This window comes from Megalobrama amblycephala, linkage group LG12 (genome assembly GCF_018812025.1).
Source record: "Megalobrama amblycephala isolate DHTTF-2021 linkage group LG12, ASM1881202v1, whole genome shotgun sequence".
NCBI lineage: Eukaryota > Metazoa > Chordata > Actinopteri > Cypriniformes > Xenocyprididae > Megalobrama > Megalobrama amblycephala.
In genome coordinates this window covers 7874923-7893204 of record NC_063055.1, presented here as the reverse complement: position 1 = coordinate 7893204, position 18282 = coordinate 7874923, and the positions used below count along the sequence as shown (strand labels likewise).

General features: G+C 35.8%; 1 protein-coding gene across 3 annotated transcripts in view; it reads right to left on the bottom strand.

Moving 5' to 3' along the window:
- The window catches only part of LOC125280607 (tight junction protein ZO-2), a 119837-nt gene that overhangs the window by 79087 nt on the left and 22468 nt on the right, over positions 1-18282 (bottom strand). For 2 of the 3 annotated variants that reach the window (XM_048211262.1, XM_048211263.1), the window contains exon 2: positions 17952-18084. In XM_048211262.1, the coding sequence (XP_048067219.1) occupies positions 17952-18084 (133 nt within the window). Of the gene's footprint in view, positions 1-7258; positions 7528-17951; positions 18085-18282 lie in introns of those variants that run through there. The other variant, XM_048211264.1, reaches the window with a different exon arrangement.

Genomic DNA, 18282 nt, shown 5'->3' with positions numbered 1-18282 from the left:
GGATCTTTTTCTTTTAAAAGAAATTTTGATGATAATACAGGAAACAACAATACATGAGAACTGATATTGACATCACTTTGTGTGTCCTACTGAGATCAAACGATCACACAGCTTGCATGAACTGAACTACTGATGAAAGTGCATGTATACAGGATGTGCACCCTGGCGAGATGGAGCAAAGGCCCAAAATATCCAGCACAGGGGTTCAAACTCTTTCATGTATTTCAGAAGCATTTTCCTGCCACAAACTATGAAGAAAAAAAAACTATTTTAGGCTAAAATGTAAGAAAGCGCCTCGGTTAGTTTCCTAGCAGTTCTTAGTAAGAGCCAAATTGGCATAAACCAAACAAAAGATCTTTTATTACAGAATTCTAGTTTATCTTCACGCAGAAGCAAATTACAGCTCTTGCCCTAAGAGAAACAATTTACACAATTGCCGTTTTCCACACACCCCATTTAGACTTTAAAGTGAGATGGCAATTTGGGTGTCAAAACAGACACTAGCAGTTTAATTAGTTCAGTCCTTTGAAGTGAACGTGAGAGACAGGTGGAACCAATGTTGAGTCCAACCACTATGGCAGCACAGCCTGTGCAGGAAGAATGTAAACCGAGCGCCCTTGTGCCTGGCACAAAGCGTTTGCAATAAACCAGCTGTGATAAGACACACAATGGTGTCCAGATCTAACATAACCTGAGAACCTCTGCGATGTCTTTCAAAACATTGCACAAAAACAACAAGACTGCTTTCCGTGTTGTGTTTGTCCTCGTTCAGGACGTGCACATCTATTATCAGAGGAAATTATGTCCTAATATGAATCCACAAACAGAGAATCCTAATTAAAAGGTATGATTGGAGCGGAAAATCGAAGCCAAGCGGCCTCGTGGGAGATTAAAGGCAACCGACCAGAATTAAAAGCCTTCTTGTGGATTAAGCCGGATTCGAGTATGGTGCTCCACGTGTTTGGTCAGGGGGGGCGAATGGCCACTAGATGTGTCTGATAAGACTTGACAGTAAAATGCAAAAAAACAATACAATCCACCTTATTCTTACGCCCCATGACGCTTTGTGCAAATTATGGGTGTAACTTCCATTAAGCTGTAAACATTCAGTGAAAGACTCTATAAATGCAATAATATGTTTTTGTTTTGTTTTGTTTTTTTTTTAAACTGGGTGGGTACAATGAGATGACATTATACTACTCCTTACCCTTCAACCATTGAACATTAAAAGGACATTTAAAAGTGTAAAAGCATCAACAAGGTACTTTCAACAGACCATGAATAACCCCAAAAGCACGATTCTTTCCACAGCAATAACGGTCTGGTTAATTATCACTGTAGAATCTGTATTATGTAACATACGTTGCCTTAATCAAAAATGTTCATTAACTTCAGCATTGGGTGATACCATTTCAAAGTGATTTCCATCATTTTGACAGATAATAAATTGTATTTACCTGTGAAAACAAACCTGGAAAGAGACGAGAGATTCTTTGTGCATTCCGGTGAATTATTAATAGGATATATTGTAAATTAAATCAGGAGAACAGACCAGAAATGTGCAGTATATGTTGTCCCTTTTCATACTATTACAGCGGAATTCAAAGGGAAAAAAAGAAAATAATCATGAAGAAAAGAATGCAGCGACTGAAAAGACCTCTTGCAATAGATACTCTTGTTATAACGTCACATTAAAATTCCAAGTGTTACGTTATTCTCATGATGTCTGAAAATAACACGTGAAGGAAAATTGACAGATCATTCTGTCAAACTGACTGATAAGCTTTATTTGTAGGGCAACCTTATGATTTGAAATGATTTGTTGCAGTCTTTCAGTCCTAAGTTCCCCAAACCGGAAGTGCAACCCATAATAGGCTCATCAGGAATAAGGTGGGTAGGGAATTCTAAAATTAAAACCGTATCTAAACTGTTAGTTCACCCAAAAATGAAGATTCAGTCATCATTTACTCACCCTCATGTTATTCCAAATCTGCACGACTTTCTCTTTTCAGGAATGACAGTGTTCATAGTGACCATAGCTGTTTAACTCCAAAAAAGGACCAAAAACACTATCAAAAATTATAAATGTGGTTCATATGAGTCATGCATTATATTCTGGTGTATTTAGAAGTCATTTATGTTTGAATGACAAACAGGCCGAAATTTAAAGGGGTACTTTATCACTGGCAAAATGGGCTTTCAATAAAACGTGGCTGCCTATAAAGTAGAAAGAGAGAAACAGAGAAAACAGAGAAAAAAGGCTGTTGTTTTCCCTTTTGCCAAATAGGTAGGAAAACTTCAAACCCCATAATGCACTGGATATGTTGCTGTCAAAGGCCACTCCCTCCAGTCTGCTATGGATATGCTTGAACAAATACCACCTTGCTTTAGTAGGAAATACTTCCTAGCAAACTTTTAGTCGCAATGGTTTTGACTTGTATTGTTTCCTGGTGCAAGATTTCAAAGAGTAGGCTAAACATTTAGTGGGAGTTAGTTACTTTCAGTTTCCAGTGAAGGATCCAGCACATTGCAGGCAGTGGCTAAGGGCTACAAAGAATCGTAAATACTGAGAGAACGCTGCAACGGAAAATCTGAAAAACCTCCTTGTTTGTAGTTAACACTTCAAAGCGGATGACTATGAACACAGTGTTTTAGGACAAACGGAGGGGTGGAGGCCATTCTGTCAGTTCCACCCAAGTGTGCCACACAAGTCCTGAAAAGTGAAGTCAAAACGTTTTGACTGCCCCCAGGTGGCTGGTCCGAGTATAGGTCATAATCCCCACCCTCTCCATGTAATCTAATGGGACGTGAGACAAACTAAACAATTAAATTACACTTCAAATAAATTTTTTCCAAAGATGGTTTCTGTAATTTTATGTAGTTTTTATCATGCTGTTGTAAATTCAAGTGTTCGTTTTTTAAATAAGTATGGTTTTAGTTAGTTATTTGATGCTATAACAACGGAAGTGTGACATCATGATTGACAGCTTCTCTGAGGTGCCAACAGACTTTTTTCAGGATCTGTTGAAAGGTACAAAAATATGGAAGTATAATCTATAGTATTCACTACAAATAAACATGAATTGCTTGGTTCAGTTAACACAGAGAACAAGTAAACATTTAAATATACTAGCAACATTGTAACAACACAAAGCAGGTTGAAAATTAGAGAAGCTAAACTTTAAGTTGCTGTTCAAAGAAATTATTGCCCTAGCAAATTTCAGCATCTCTCAAGTCTCAAATCTCATTTAGCAAGTCAAGTTCAGCTATAACACGTGCAAGAATCAATGATTCTATTTTGGAAACAATGACATCAAACCATGGCGTGATACATTGCCATGCCCATTTTTAATCTAAACATGGATGCAAATGAGGGGTTGTGTTTGTCATAACCAAATGTGTCACAGCAGTTTGAATGTGCAGGGGGAAAAAAATGATTGAATGACTTAAATTTTGGCCTGTTCACACAAAGCTAACGAATAAATACAGAATATAGCACACAAGTCACATAGGCTACTTTTATGGTCCTTTTGGAGCTTTAATGTTCACTATAAATGGTCACTGTATGGAAAAGATCTTCATGTAGATTCATTTAACCCTCTGGAGTCTGAGGCTGATTTGGGGCCTGGAGATGTTTTGACATGCCCTGACATTTGTGCTTTTTTCAGTTGTTCATAAACATATTAATGACAAAGGTGTCATTACACTGTATTCAGCACAAACTAGGCTACCATAATATGTGAGGAACATGTATGCACATGTTTGTGCTTTTGAAGGAATAACGTTTATGCGTGGTTATTGAAAAAACAAAAAAATTAAGTCACTGAAATAAGGCCAAAAATATATATTAAATCTGTGTTTACAAGACTTCTGGGTATTGGAGGTTGTAGGCTAGAGTTTTTGCTTCAAAATTATGTAAAAATTATAATGCCTACTTGTTCATATAAAACAATATATTGATTTCGTTTTTGTAAGACACTTTTTGTCAAGAAACACAGTATGCGTGGAGGCGTGAATCATCATGAATAATGGGTCATTTACACCTGAGAAGACAAAAGAATCGCATAAAGAACCTCTAATGGTGCTGCATAATAATGAGGCCTTTCAGTCAGGTAGGCTGTGAAAAAAAACTCTGTAATCATGTCTCAGCTCAATTTAAAATAATGGTATTCTATTATATTCTTTAAAATATAATGTATTTCTGTGATGCAAAGAGTCTGAATATAGGTTTTTAGTTTAAAAGCATGCACATTTGGAGAAATATTGATGTATTCTCATATGTTTATGTGGATTTTATATTATATTATATATTATTATATATTGTTATATTTATTCTATATTCATTGTCATCACTATGAGCGCTGGTGTTTTCAATTCATACTTGCAGCCAGAGGGTGCTCTGTACACCTTTAATCCACAAATTATTCTAAAGAAGAAGATGACATTTCAGGAATGGTGTTTTCAATTTATACTTGCAGCCGGAGGGCGCTCTCTGTGCACATTTAGTCCACAAATTATTCTAAAGAAGAAGAGGACATATCAGGAACTAACGGCATGTCTTCCAGAGGTCGCTAAGCATGGCTTTTACATACAGATAAACACTTTTCAAGACAATAAATACATGATTGAGATGATGTATGCCTGTATTGACTCTGAATAACGCTGGCTCCGTGGGCGTGGCCGCATTAGCGGATAATGAGCTGAATCACGGACTTCTGACATGTGTCACTTTTCATACAGATTACATAAACACAGAATTTTTGTTTTCGATATGACTTGCACGATTTAAAACCTGACATTTCAACGTGTCTTTAGACATAAGTCTAATTTTTTTGTGATTAGTATTCACTAAGTTACAGTTCATTTTCTGAGAACTATCAGATTAAACTTTGTTCAGAGGGAGAGGACAGATCATGCATCATTTTAGTTTTCTTTATTTTGCAAAAAGCACAACATTTTGTTTTTACTCTGAGTGTACACAAATAAAAGAAGATATTCTATAGTTTCAATTGATATATTACTTTGACAAAAAATGACAGAGTATTTTAAGTCTGTTTTGCTGCAATGTGAAAAAAACCCTGCAAAACGCGCCGGCGCGTTTTCAGACCTCAGGGAGTTAAAATTCACTTTTTGTATTTCACTAAAAAAAATAACAGCATACACATTTGGAACAACATGAAAGTGAGTGAATAATAAAAGGATTTTCATTTTTAGAATAATTCACATGCATAAGAATATTAATATTGCATCTGTACAGATTTGTCACACAAATTAAACTTTCATTAAGTGAACTTGAATGAACTGAATAATGCTCACAGAAGAAGTAACAACTTTAAATCAGTTCTGTGAGTGTGAGTATAAGAAGATTGGCTCTTGAGAAGCCATAAGTCCGGGTGTGATTATAACAGCTCTTCTCATCCTAACATCAGAATCAGGCCTCTTCACTCCTGAATAATGAGGTCTGATAATCTGCAGCCCAAGCTGCTCTCCCGCTGGGCCAAACCAGACAGAAAACACTGAGCCAAATGAGGAGGCCACGGCAGGGTGAACGCAACACCTCCACACTGAGGCGACAACATCAGCCGTCCATTCGGATGAGGCAACAAAAGGCAACATAGGTTGAGTTGTAAAATATAGTGAGCTGCCTACATAGACTGTGTTTTTGGGCATCATCACCTTGGCTGATTCAGAACTTGCCTATGATGCCCCAAAATGTTTTCTATGCAGGCTGGTAGGTATGAGACCGAGCCATAGTTTCACTCAAACTGAGTCAAGGTGACCTGGTCCCAGCAGCTCCAGGAATAGTTTCTGCATCACTAACAGTTTAATTAAGCTATTTTCTGATGTAATAGTAGTTGAGCTTATGTGAAATCATATATATACTTACTAGAGCTGATGCAAAGAGTGAGTTATTGGAAACAGAGTTCACTGCCAGTCAAAAGTTTGGACAGACTTGATTGAATGACAAAGTTTACATGATATTAAAAACTTTTTGATGCAAATGTTTGAAAGAAATTAGTTTTGTAAACAAGTATAAACCTAAAAAAAAAAAAAAGCTTAAATCAAACGTTTTTTTAATGTTTTAGCTTGACTAGATAGTAGGGCTGGGTGATGCATAGAATATTTGCCCATACTATGACCACAATAATTTTGCTGATTATATTAAAATAGACTTTTCCTTCTGTGTTCATTTAGTAAAAAGTAGCAAGTGGCCAATATGTCTAGATTATTATTTTTTTAATTGTGTTGATTTTACAGTAAACTATTTTGTATGTAATTAGTAACAATAGCTGTTCTACTTAGATCGTGTCTTTTTAAGGCAAGCAAAAAAAGTGCAAAGAATATCAAGATATATATTGAATAGCATCAAAATGTGTAAAAAAATATATACATTTGTAGCAATCACCAATCCCTACCAGAAAAAGCAATCAACTCCTTTAATACTGTTTAAAAAGCATTGTATAATGATGACTAAACATTTTCATTTGTGGTCACTACATAATTCCTTTACTTCCTTTTGTGTTATTTCAAAGTTTCAACTTTATTTTTATCTAAAACGTGGACAATAGTAATAAAGTAATAGTAATAAAATAGTATCTGTGTCCAAACTTTTGAATGATACCATCCAAAACCAAAAATACAAAATATTTCACATCATATAGGGTGAATTCAGGTTGATTGGGGCACTTTTTCCCAGTCATTTCAATAGCAGAAAGTGTCCCAATCAACCTGAATTCACCCTATATATAGCAGCCAAGAAATCAACTAATATATTCAAATAACATAACTGTACATGTAATGGTTTTATGTATATGTCAACAATCTATCTAAAGTCCTCACAGGAACACAACACACCAAACGACAAGTGTCAAACTTCAGTCTTGACTTTTCAGGCCAAACATGTCAACACTTCCAAAGCCCGAATCCAAAACGAAAGCACAACAATTCCCTGTTTTAGACGTGGCCGTCCGTAAATGACAAGGAAACACAGCTAAATATAATTTCTGACCATTATATTTATATGTAAACGTTTCTAAAGGGATAAAGTTGCTCATACTGAAGCGTCCACCCTGAGGAAAACTCAACAGGTGAAGCTCACAGTACAGCATTCCATTGGCTGAAACCACCTTATTATCATAAACAAAACTAATATACACTATCTCGGGTCAAAACTTATTATATTTTAACGCTTATGTTTTTTCCCCCCAAACTATTTCGGGAAAACTATACATGACATTCCTCCATCAGCGATACTTACAACATTCTCGCTTTTATTCGGATACGCAACTCTTCCTCCACCTTTCACGGGCATCCTGATTTCTCTGTGTTCAAAAAAGTACTTTGGCGCTGGAAAAAGGGCGATTATTTCAGATGTGTCGTTGTCCTCAGCCTCTTGGATTCAGCATGGCTTTGAGCATGAGATCCTTATGAAATCGTTCCTGGTGGAGCGATCAGCGTCTGAGTACGCTGGGAAATATTTTTGCTCCGAGCGACTTTCAACCCAAGCCAACCTACTTCACGATTGTACCAACTACGGAAAAGGGGTGTGATGTGCTGATGCGCAGCTTGTGTATAAGACCCGAGTTGTAATATTAAATACGTATATAATATAATCTATAGTACTGAATATTTAATTAAAAAATGAATTATTTTATTCTTTAAGCTTCATTTAATCCTTCATTTTGGCGCTTCATAATTAAGCATCCTTCCCTGTTTATCAAATGGTCTCGCCCAGCGGGCAAACATTGATTTAACTGTTCCCTGAGAGAGTTCCATGATAACACACTAAACCATGTTTACTGTCAAGGGTAGCTAATAACTTCTGATGTTACTAAAGGGAAGCTTTGCTTTGTGTTATACTATAAGAAAGTATGTAAGTTTAAACATAATTTGGGGGGATTTAAGAGTTAAATATGTCTGGTCCTAATATGATATGTAGCCTGTTTATCTCAGTTGCGATATGTATTTTAAATCTAGACAGATATTGATGATGATCATTAAAATCCTGGGGGGGAAAAATGATATATAAATCTGGATAGAGGTGTACACAAACCTGGAACAAGACAAATTGCCTAACCAAAATATGCCAGTGGGAAAAAAAAGGCGCTTTTTTTAAAAGATTATAAATCAAAATCAACATTCCATAACTTAATTCGACAGACAGACAGACAGACAGATAGATAGATAGATAGATAGATAGATAGATAGATAGATAGATAGATAGATAGATAGATAGATAGATAGATAGATAGATAGATAGATAGATAGATAGATAGATAGATAGATAGATAGATAGATCATCATGCTCTACCAGCTACCCCAGGTGAAAAGAAAGTACATTTCTATAATGTACTTAAAGTGCTCTATTTTCGTGCACTAATTTTGTACTTAAAGGTGCCCTAGAATTAAAAATTGAATTTACCCTGGCATAGTTGAATAACAAGAGTTCAGTACATGGAAATGACATACAGTGAGTCTCAAACACCATTGTTTCCTCCTTGTGTAATTTGATTTGTTTAAAAGACCTCAGAAGAACAGGTGAATCTCAACATAACACCGACTGTTACGTAATAGTCAGGATCATTAATATGTACGCCCCCAATATTTGCATATGCCAGCCCATGTTCAAGGCATTAGACAAGGGCAGCCAGTATTAACGTCTGAATCTGTGCACAGCTGAATCATCAGACTAGGTAAGCAAGCAAGAACAATAGCGAAAAATGGCAGATGGAGCAATAATAACTGACATGATCCATGATAACATGATATTTTTAGTGATATTTGTAAATTGTCTTTCTAAATGTTTCGTTAGCATGTTGCTAATGTACTGTTAAATGTGGTTAAAGTTACCATAGTTTCTTACTGTATTCACGGAGACAAGACTGTCGTTATTTTCATTTTTTAAACACTTGCAGTCTGTATAATTCATAAACACAACTTCATTCTTTATAAATCTCTCCAACAGTGTGTAACGTTAGCTTTAGCCACGGAGCATAGCCTCAAACTCATTCAGAATCAAATGTAAACATCCAAATAAATACCATACTTACGCGATTAGACATGTTGCATGACGAACACTTTGTAAAGATCCATTTTGAGGGTTATATTAGCTGTGTGAACTTTGTTTATGCTGTTTAAGGCAAGCGCGAGCTCCGGGGGCAGGGGGGCACGAGAATTAAAGGGGCCACAGCCTGAATCGGCGCATATTTAATGATGCCCCAAAATAGGCAGTTAAAAAAATTAATTTAAAAAAATCTATGGGGTATTTTGAGCTGAAACTTCACAGACACATTCAGGGGACAACTTAGACTTATATTACATCTTTTGAAAAGACGTTCTACGGCACCTTTAATATACTAAAAATTCTTCTTTAGTACTTCTTAAAGTACACATGAAATCAAAATTGACCTTATGTATTTTGTTATCTCAAATTGCTAGTTTTGTGGTGAACAATTAATCCGTGCAAGTCAATCCACACAAAAAAAAATTGTTTGGCTTCCTAATATTGAATCAAAATCTGAAAATGCTCCTTCCCTTCTGCAACGGTGCCCCTTCTCTAACGACATCAGTTTGACGGCTTGGTTTGAAATCGTGTAAACCACTCCCCTACAACCGTTAGTCTGCTATGAGCTGGTGATGGAGAGGAGGAGCGCTGAAATAAAACTCTGCCCTCTATTCAATATTCCATTTCACTTGGAAATACGTCACAACACTGGAGAAAACTCGTTTGCAGCTTCCGGTTCACGGGGACTTTAAGATAATGTAAGTTTACTCAACTGTGCTATTTTGAGACACCATGAAATATGAACTAAAAATGTGCTTTTAATATACTATCTCTGTATTTAAAAAAAATATATTTAGTTACCACTTGTAGTACACTATGGGTCAAATGTACTATAAGTAGTATCTAAATACATTTTTAAAGTACAGAGATAGTATATTAAAAGCACATTTAAGTTCATATTTCATGGTGTCTCAAAATAGCACAGTTGAGTAAACTTAGATGTTCTTAAGAAGTACTAAAGAAGAATTTTTAGTATATTAAGTACAAAATTAGTGCACAAAAATAGAGCACTTTAAGTACATTATAGAAATGTACTTTTTTTTTTTCACCTGGGACAGTATATAAAGTAAGTTATAAGTATAAACTTCTTTCTTTCTTTTATTTACTTTCTTATATTCAACACCAACCTGTTCTCTAAAAAAAAAAACAGAACAGAGAAAATATTTCCAAATTGATTGTGTGGTGTTTTTGGCCTGTATGTCAACAGTCTCCTCAAAGGACCTCACTGGAACTCGAGGGACCAAATGACAAAGTGACAAAACTCTATGCTTGATTTTCAGACCAAACATGTCAACACTCTCAAAGCCAGACTCCAAAGCGAAAGCACTACAATTATTCCCTTAAGCCTTTTCATGAGATATTTTCATGAGGCATTTGATCTAAATTTATCAGTTCAGAGCTAAATTTAAAAATTACACGAGGACACTTTGGAACATGCAGAAGCTGCTGGTGTAACTCTGGTATAGTGTAAAAAAACACTAGTCTAATTAATTCTCAAGTGCTTAAAGCAACAGAACAGAAAACAATAGAAACATTATTCATTTTGTGTACAGTATGAGCAACACCCTTTCCGAGGGTGACCTCACTGGTCAAACTCAGAACTGCTTATTGTCAGCAGAAGCACCCAGTGAGCGTGTTACCGTTTACTCATACATGAACTCTGTCACAGACGTCTTTTGTCATCTCACAGCATCCTCTCTTACAGATGATGTCACCACAAGGGGTGGAGCCCCAGAGCAGCGTTTAAGTATCTGCATGAGTGATGTCATGAAGTGTGTTCAGTGAAGTATATCATGTTTCACATGCATTAGCATGAATCTTTTATGCCATACTGTGTGGTGAAACGTGCTTCTCCTCTCTGATCAGCAGTATTTGTTGTGGGTGTGTGCACATGTGATGGGAGTGTGTTGTGTTAAGTCATATTCTGGTGGCTGACCTTGCTGTAATCATGACAGAGAGTTGCTGAACCATTCTGATTCAGTGACCGGCCTCTTTATCACAAGTGGCTTTACAGATTGCAGCTGTCTCATGGAGTATTGGCTACCAGGGTTGTGTGCCATTCAGAACTGAATCAAGAAGGCCTTTGTCATTCACTTTCAAATGCTGAACAGGACACAGAAGTGCAATTCAAATTTGAATTTAAGGACGTAGAATTAAAATGGAAGGAAGTCTGTAAGGCTAGTTTTTAAAGATGACATAAAATCAATCTATTTTCATAAAGCATGCAGTTTTTAAAAGAAAAAAAGTTTTTCAAATACTTTTTTTGATCAAAATCGAATAAATTGCTCTTTTTCTGAAATGACTTTCCTTGACTGCTGATTTCACATTGGCCACATGGGTTATTTCATAATTTCTCTCTTCTGGTATATAATGTCTGCTTTTAATGATAAAAAAACAATTTGGATAATGGATAAAGTCACATCCTACATTCAACCATTGAATATCCTGGAAGAGGTAAAATGTGCAAAATGGCAATTAAAGTTCACATTAATAAATTTCATTATGAATTACCCATAAACATATCATACACACAACATGTGACATATGATAAATCATTTCTGACAAGCATACCACATAATAAAATATGAAATATTTCATTATATGTAATAAATTAAATGGTGCAAAAAAAAAATGCCAGAACGCTCTAATTTACCAAAATGGTAAAGTACTTCAAAAATGTGGTGGACATTTTTGAAGTACTTTTCCAAATGGACATAGAAGAACTATTTTGGGTTCCCGAAAGAGACTTTCAATTAATTTTTTCTTAGCTTGAAGAACATTTTTATTAATCTAAAGAACCATTTTCTACTATAAAGAACTATTTGAGCAATGGAAAGTTTCCATGGATGTTAAAGGTTATTCACGGGACCATCAATGCCAATTATGAACCATTATTTTTAAGAGTGATATGGCAACGTGTAAAAATGTTTTGATTGTTTTGTTAACTAATTATATAATTTAAAAATATGTCTGATCAGTGAAGGAAAAAAAGGGTATTCTACATATCAGGGAATAATTCAAATTTTAACACAATTACAACTTCTTGAATACGACTTCTTGAACAACTTGAATTAAAAGGAATTAAAATTCTAAAATTGAAATTGAAATCCTTCATTTTTGGAATACAAATTCAGATATTTTTGATGAAATCCGTGAGACTTCTGGCCTCCGATAGACTGCAACATTTTTACCAATTTCAAGGCCCAGAAAGGTAGTAAAGACATCGTTAAAATAGTCCTGCAGTGGTTCAACCTTAATATTATGAAGCGACAAGAATACTTTTTGTGCGCAAAAAACAAACAAAAATAACTTCAGTCTCCTACGCTGTTCACATAGTGAACACAGCGCAGCGCTTTCGTGTTGTACGTCAGAACACCGAATTATTATTGGCTGGCTCCTGTGTCAACATCACACATGCGTCGGCCAATACTGAGTTGGCGTTCTGACGTAGAATCCGGAAGCGTTGCACTGTGTTTACTACGTGAACAGCGTAGGAGACTGACATGGAAGAGAAGAAATTGTTGAATAAAGACGTTATTTTTGTTTGTTTTTTGTGCACAAAAAGTATTCTTGTCGCTTCATAATATTAAGGTTGAACCACTGCAGGACTATTTTAACGATGTCTTTACTATCTTTCTTGAAATTGGTAATAATGTTGCAATCCATCGGAGGTCAGAACGCTCTCGGATTTCATCAAAAATATCTTAATTTGTGTTCGGAAGATGAACGAAGGCCTTACGGATGTGGAACGACATGAGGGTGAGTAATTAAAGACAGAATTTTCATTTTTGGGTGAACTAACTCTTTAAGGAACACACTCTCTCTATACCAGACTGCCTTGAATTTATATATATTTTTAAGCCCTGAGATGTGTGGAATAGAAGCAAGAATGCAAACGTGTACAGGGACCTTTTGTGCCGCACAGGTGCATCAAGTGTGAACTCAGCAGAGCACAAAAGCCTGTTTTTATGGCCTGGATCGGGTCTGTCACTAAGAGCTGCTCTATCCCTCAGCACATCCACGTTAGGTGTGAGGAAAGGTGAGAAAAAAAACAAGGACCTCAATAAAATCCAGCATATGGACCTAATTAACACCTACAGAAAAAGCATGCAAGAAGAGCCACATAAAATTACGTAAAAGCACTCTGGAGTGAAAAAGCAGCTCAGAATGAAGTCTAAAAAAACACTGTGATCCAGTGAAACAGTCAAGTGTGGCCTAGCGGGCATGTTTTGATTCAGCTGTCTTGCACATTCTAATCAGAAAAGATTAACAGGCTGTTGAGTTCATGCAGTGGAGATGAACAGTGTGGCGGCTTTACAGTTATCACCGGTTTCCTAAAGCCCTTAATTCATTTTAATCAGAAAGTGGGCAGGCTTCTTGACACAATCAACATATTTGACCATAGAAGAAATATCAAAGGAAAGGAGAAGCTGCTCACAGCAAAGCCACACCCTAACACTAACTTTAACTAGGTTATAAGCGCCACTCATGAGATCCACAGAGGAGGACGTCATTTGGCTATCCACCTGAAAAGAAGTTTGAGCCACTTCAAAAATGTATTCAAAATAAACTTAAGAGACAAAATTCTAATCAGTTTACAATGATCATATAATGCAAAAACATTTTTGTGAGTTTTGATACTACATGAATGGCAGAGCAGGCTGACAGCATAAAGTTTCTTTAATTAGTAAATTGACCAATCAAAATGCATATGCAATTGAGGCAACGTTATTGCTCCTTAAAGTCACCATGGAATCAATTATTGTCGTTTCATTAAAGGGTAAAAATTATTTATTAAAATTTCCTACACTGTAAAAATTAATTGTTGGTTTAACTTAAAAAAGTAAGTTACCTGGTTGCCTTAAAATTTTGAGTTCATTGAAATTAAAAAATTTGAGTTAATACAATGAAGGCGATTGGTTTAATCAACAGAAACTCAAAATATTATATTATCTGAACCACAATATCTAAGCTGATTTGACAAAAAAAAATGTTGTGATAACAAATCATGAAAATATTTTTTTACAGTGTAGGTGTACTGACTATCTTCTTTCAGACGAACACAATTGGAGATACATTTAAAAATATCCTGGCTCTTCCATTTCTCTTTAAAATTTCTCATTTTAGACTTTCATCATTACTGCATGCGTCAGGTCAGAGGTTACCCTTCCAACGCAAATCGATGCGTACGGCCGTCTGCCGGAAGCTAGTTATTATAGTTAATAAAATTTTAAATATGGATATTTTTCTTACAAAAACTCATCGCTTCGCTTCAGAAGGCCTTTATTAACCCCCTGAAGCCATATGGATTATATTTATGATGGATGGATGCATTTTTTGGGCTTCAAAATCGCGCCCCCATTCACTACCATTATAAAGCTTGGAAAAGCCAGGATATTTTTAAATATATCTCCAATTGTGTTTCTCTGAAAGAAGATAGTCATATACACAGTCATATAGGATGGCTTGAGGGTGAGTAAATCATGGGATAATTTTCATTTTTGGGTGAACTAACCCTTTAAATAAAATTTCAGTATTTATTATAAATTATTATTTTAATTCTGTAATCTTTAATCAAAATAAAGATTCCCCTCCCTCTTGCAGCGACATCTCTTCTCTGATGACGTGTTTACTGGCGTGAGGGCGGGACAACCTGTCACTCACATGAGATTGACCAATAGCAAACCATCCAGTCAATTCTTGATGGACAAAATCAAGTCCCGCCCTACAGAAGCAACAATAGGGAAGAAAAGACTATTACAGCTTCCACTGAATGCCGACTTTCAAAAGGCATTATAAATAAAAAAGCCTCTGAATATCACACATCATTGCAGGTCAAAGGTCAGTAATAATATTTCACCCTGCACAACACAGGCTGGACTCTTAAACTCAAAGCTTATGACTGGTATTGCTGCTGAAATATGCATTGGCATGAAGTATGAAGTGCGTGCCCTCTAGATTACGCCGCCTGAAGCTACGCTTGAATGAATTATACATTTCAAAAGTGTGGGGCCAGCTCGACAGGGACAGAAATAACCAAGATGAATGAATGAATAAATAAATAAGTCCACATAAAGTACATCCATTTGAGTCAATGTCCAGTTCCTGCCAGAGAACATATCAGCAACGAAAAGAGAACATCACACAACGGATCTGACACAGTCTAAACGTCGTCGTTTTAAGCACACTTTAGATTTATGTACAGTATGTGAAGCTGTCTTAACTTAAGATTTAGGTAACCATCATTTTGAATAAAAGTAAAGCTGAATGCTCCTGAGTCTCAGCTACAGAGAATTGTTGGTGTAATACCACTTTCAAACACAAGAGGGGCACTTTTCACATGACTGACTAGATTTCATTCAGTTGATTAAGAAGTGATGTGTAACTGCACAAAACATGTAGGTTTTCTCAGATTGACATGGAAAAGGGATTACAGAGTTTAGATGAGATTTAAAAAAATTTACACACACACAAAATCAATCAAAATCATATTATACAGTATACGGGCCATTCCTGTTATTTGCAGTAACTATTTAACTCTAAAGAAAAATATATGCTTGTGCTGTAATTTAAGGTTTTCAGCTGTAATTTAATATTTCCAGACTGAAAGAATATTTTTTTAATATTATCCTACCAATTTCTGTAAGTTTACCAACCAGGAACCAACTGAGACTAAAAAACATCACAGTTTAATATATATATTGAATCAAATATCTGAGCACTGTAAATAATTGCTGAAAAGCAGTGATCTTATTTGAAAACAGTATAAGGATACTTCTTTTTATGTATGGGAAAATAAACAGCTTAATAAACAGTTTTCTGAAGTTCAGTCCCCTTGTGCACCTGCCTATGATGACAACAACTGATAGTTCACACACAAAGCAAGACATATCCTCCGTAGCAGGACAGGAAGCAATGGATGGACGAAGGTCACCCTGACCATCTCCTTTATGTTTCTCCCTCTGGGTCAGCGAATAAATCAGAGCTATGGATCGCCCGGCTCCCAAATGCCAGCTTCAGTGAAAAGTCTAAATCAGCAGACGTATTAAAAGGCCAACCCAGCAATTGTGTCCAGGCTGAGAAGATCACATCTGCACTATTATGTCAGCTTCAGCGGTTCAGGTTGTTCTAACATTCACAATGCATGATTTTTTAAATGCATTATGTATAAAAATAAATGTTTTTACGGCCTGTTGATGTAACGGGAGAAATAACAGATAAAACTTTAGTGACCTAAAGTGTGTCATTTTTTCATATTTAAATATTTTGTCCTGTTCATTCTTAATATTCCCTAAACAAGCAATTTATGATAGTCACAGCATTATTTGAGTGTTAAATGACGTTTTTGAATGACGATTTAATAAAAAAAACTTACATTTTATCATCACATTAAATTGCAGAATTAAAAATTGAATACTTTAACATCTAAGAAAGATTTACCTTTAAAGGTGCCCTAGAACCAATTTTTACAAGATGTAATATAAGTCTAAGGTGTCCCCTGAATGTGTCTGTGAAGTTTCAGCTCAAAATACCCCATAGATTTTTTTAAATAAATTTTTCATCTGCCTATTTTGGGGCATCATTAACTATGCACCGATTCAGTGCGCGGCCCCTTTAAATCACGTGCTCCCTTGTCTAATGCCTTGAACATGGGCTGGCATATGCAAATATTGGGGTCATACATATTAATGATCCTGACTGTTATGTAACAGTCGGTGTTATGTTGAGATTCGCCTGTTTTCCGGAGGTCTTTTAAACAAATGAGATTTACATAAGAAGGAGGAAGCAATGGAGTTTGAAACTCAATGTATGTCCTTTCCATGTACTGAACTCTTGTTATTCAACTATGCCAAGGTAAATTCAATTTTTGATTCTAGGGCACCTTTAATATATAAATCAATTAGGATATAATAGCTATCAACCTTATCAGCATAAATAAGAAAATTACCCAAACGTCCTTTCATGCCATTTTTTAATCTTTGCATAGGAATTAAGGGTAATTATACTAATATCTATAGAGTAGTAATATAATGAAGACACTCAAGAGAGATGTACAGCACAGACAACTACATTACACCTCTGTCTGGACATTTAAATGAACTTAAACAGTCTATTATTTCATGCTACACGCTCTAAGTTAATTTGCCAGATTAAACCATCGAACCCTTCCTGGCTCCGCTTTCTGAATAGAGATTGAGAAAAATGTCACATGAAAGACATAAAGGTAGATTGTATTGAATGCCTATTGAAGGCTTAGATGCAAGTCTGCAGGAAATTAACTGTTTGCATGATGCTGATAATGTAAAACGACTTATATGATGTGTTTTTTTTAAAAATGAGATGTTTCTGCAAGGTCTCTGGTTCTGTGACCTTTCATGTGGACCCTGTGGTCCTAGTGTTGATCATGTAAGGCCTGTGACACAGCAAATGGAAATGCTTTTGGGTGCAAAACAATTGATCTGAAATAATAGCATGATGGATATGTCTAAGATGCAAGAACGGCAAAGAATAAATAGAGTAAAAGGATGTATTTCGATCCATTTCCGTCCATTTTTTTAATAATACAATATGCAGTATAAATGAATGACATAACTAATAACATCATTTACATACAGAAGTCTTCAGGTACAGTAACCTAACAGCATGTTTAATTAAGAGAGAAGGGCACAGAACCTTCTCTCTTAATTAAGAATTAATATCCTGTGAGTGGATATTAATTTTGGCACAAGAAACATTGACTAATATTATAAGCAGAGTCTAGGGAAATGCTATGAAAGGGTAGAAGATATCCCCTGTAAAGTTTTACATGAAATGATATCAGGTGACATGATTAGGTGAATTAGAAGAAGCATTAAAAAGAAAGAAAATGAATAGAAACATGAAATACCTGCCACAGCTGTGTTAAACTGCGTACAGAGGCGCGGCGTAACTCTGCGAGGTACATGTATTGTGGTTCGCTGGTCCAGTAATTGTTCTCCCTGGAGTAGCTGGAGGGGAACAACTCTGAGGCGTACTGGTCCCTATAATAGAACATGCAGATTAGCACACATGCTAACTAAAGCCTAACCTGGAGGACTGCTATCAATTCAGTTTACTTCCATTTATTTAGCTCATTGATTGACTGGAGAGTGTTAAAGCAATTATGACCGTCATGAGAAAAGAAAAAATGAGAAAAAGAATAGATGAGAAATGATCACAGCTGCTGCAATCCAGATTTA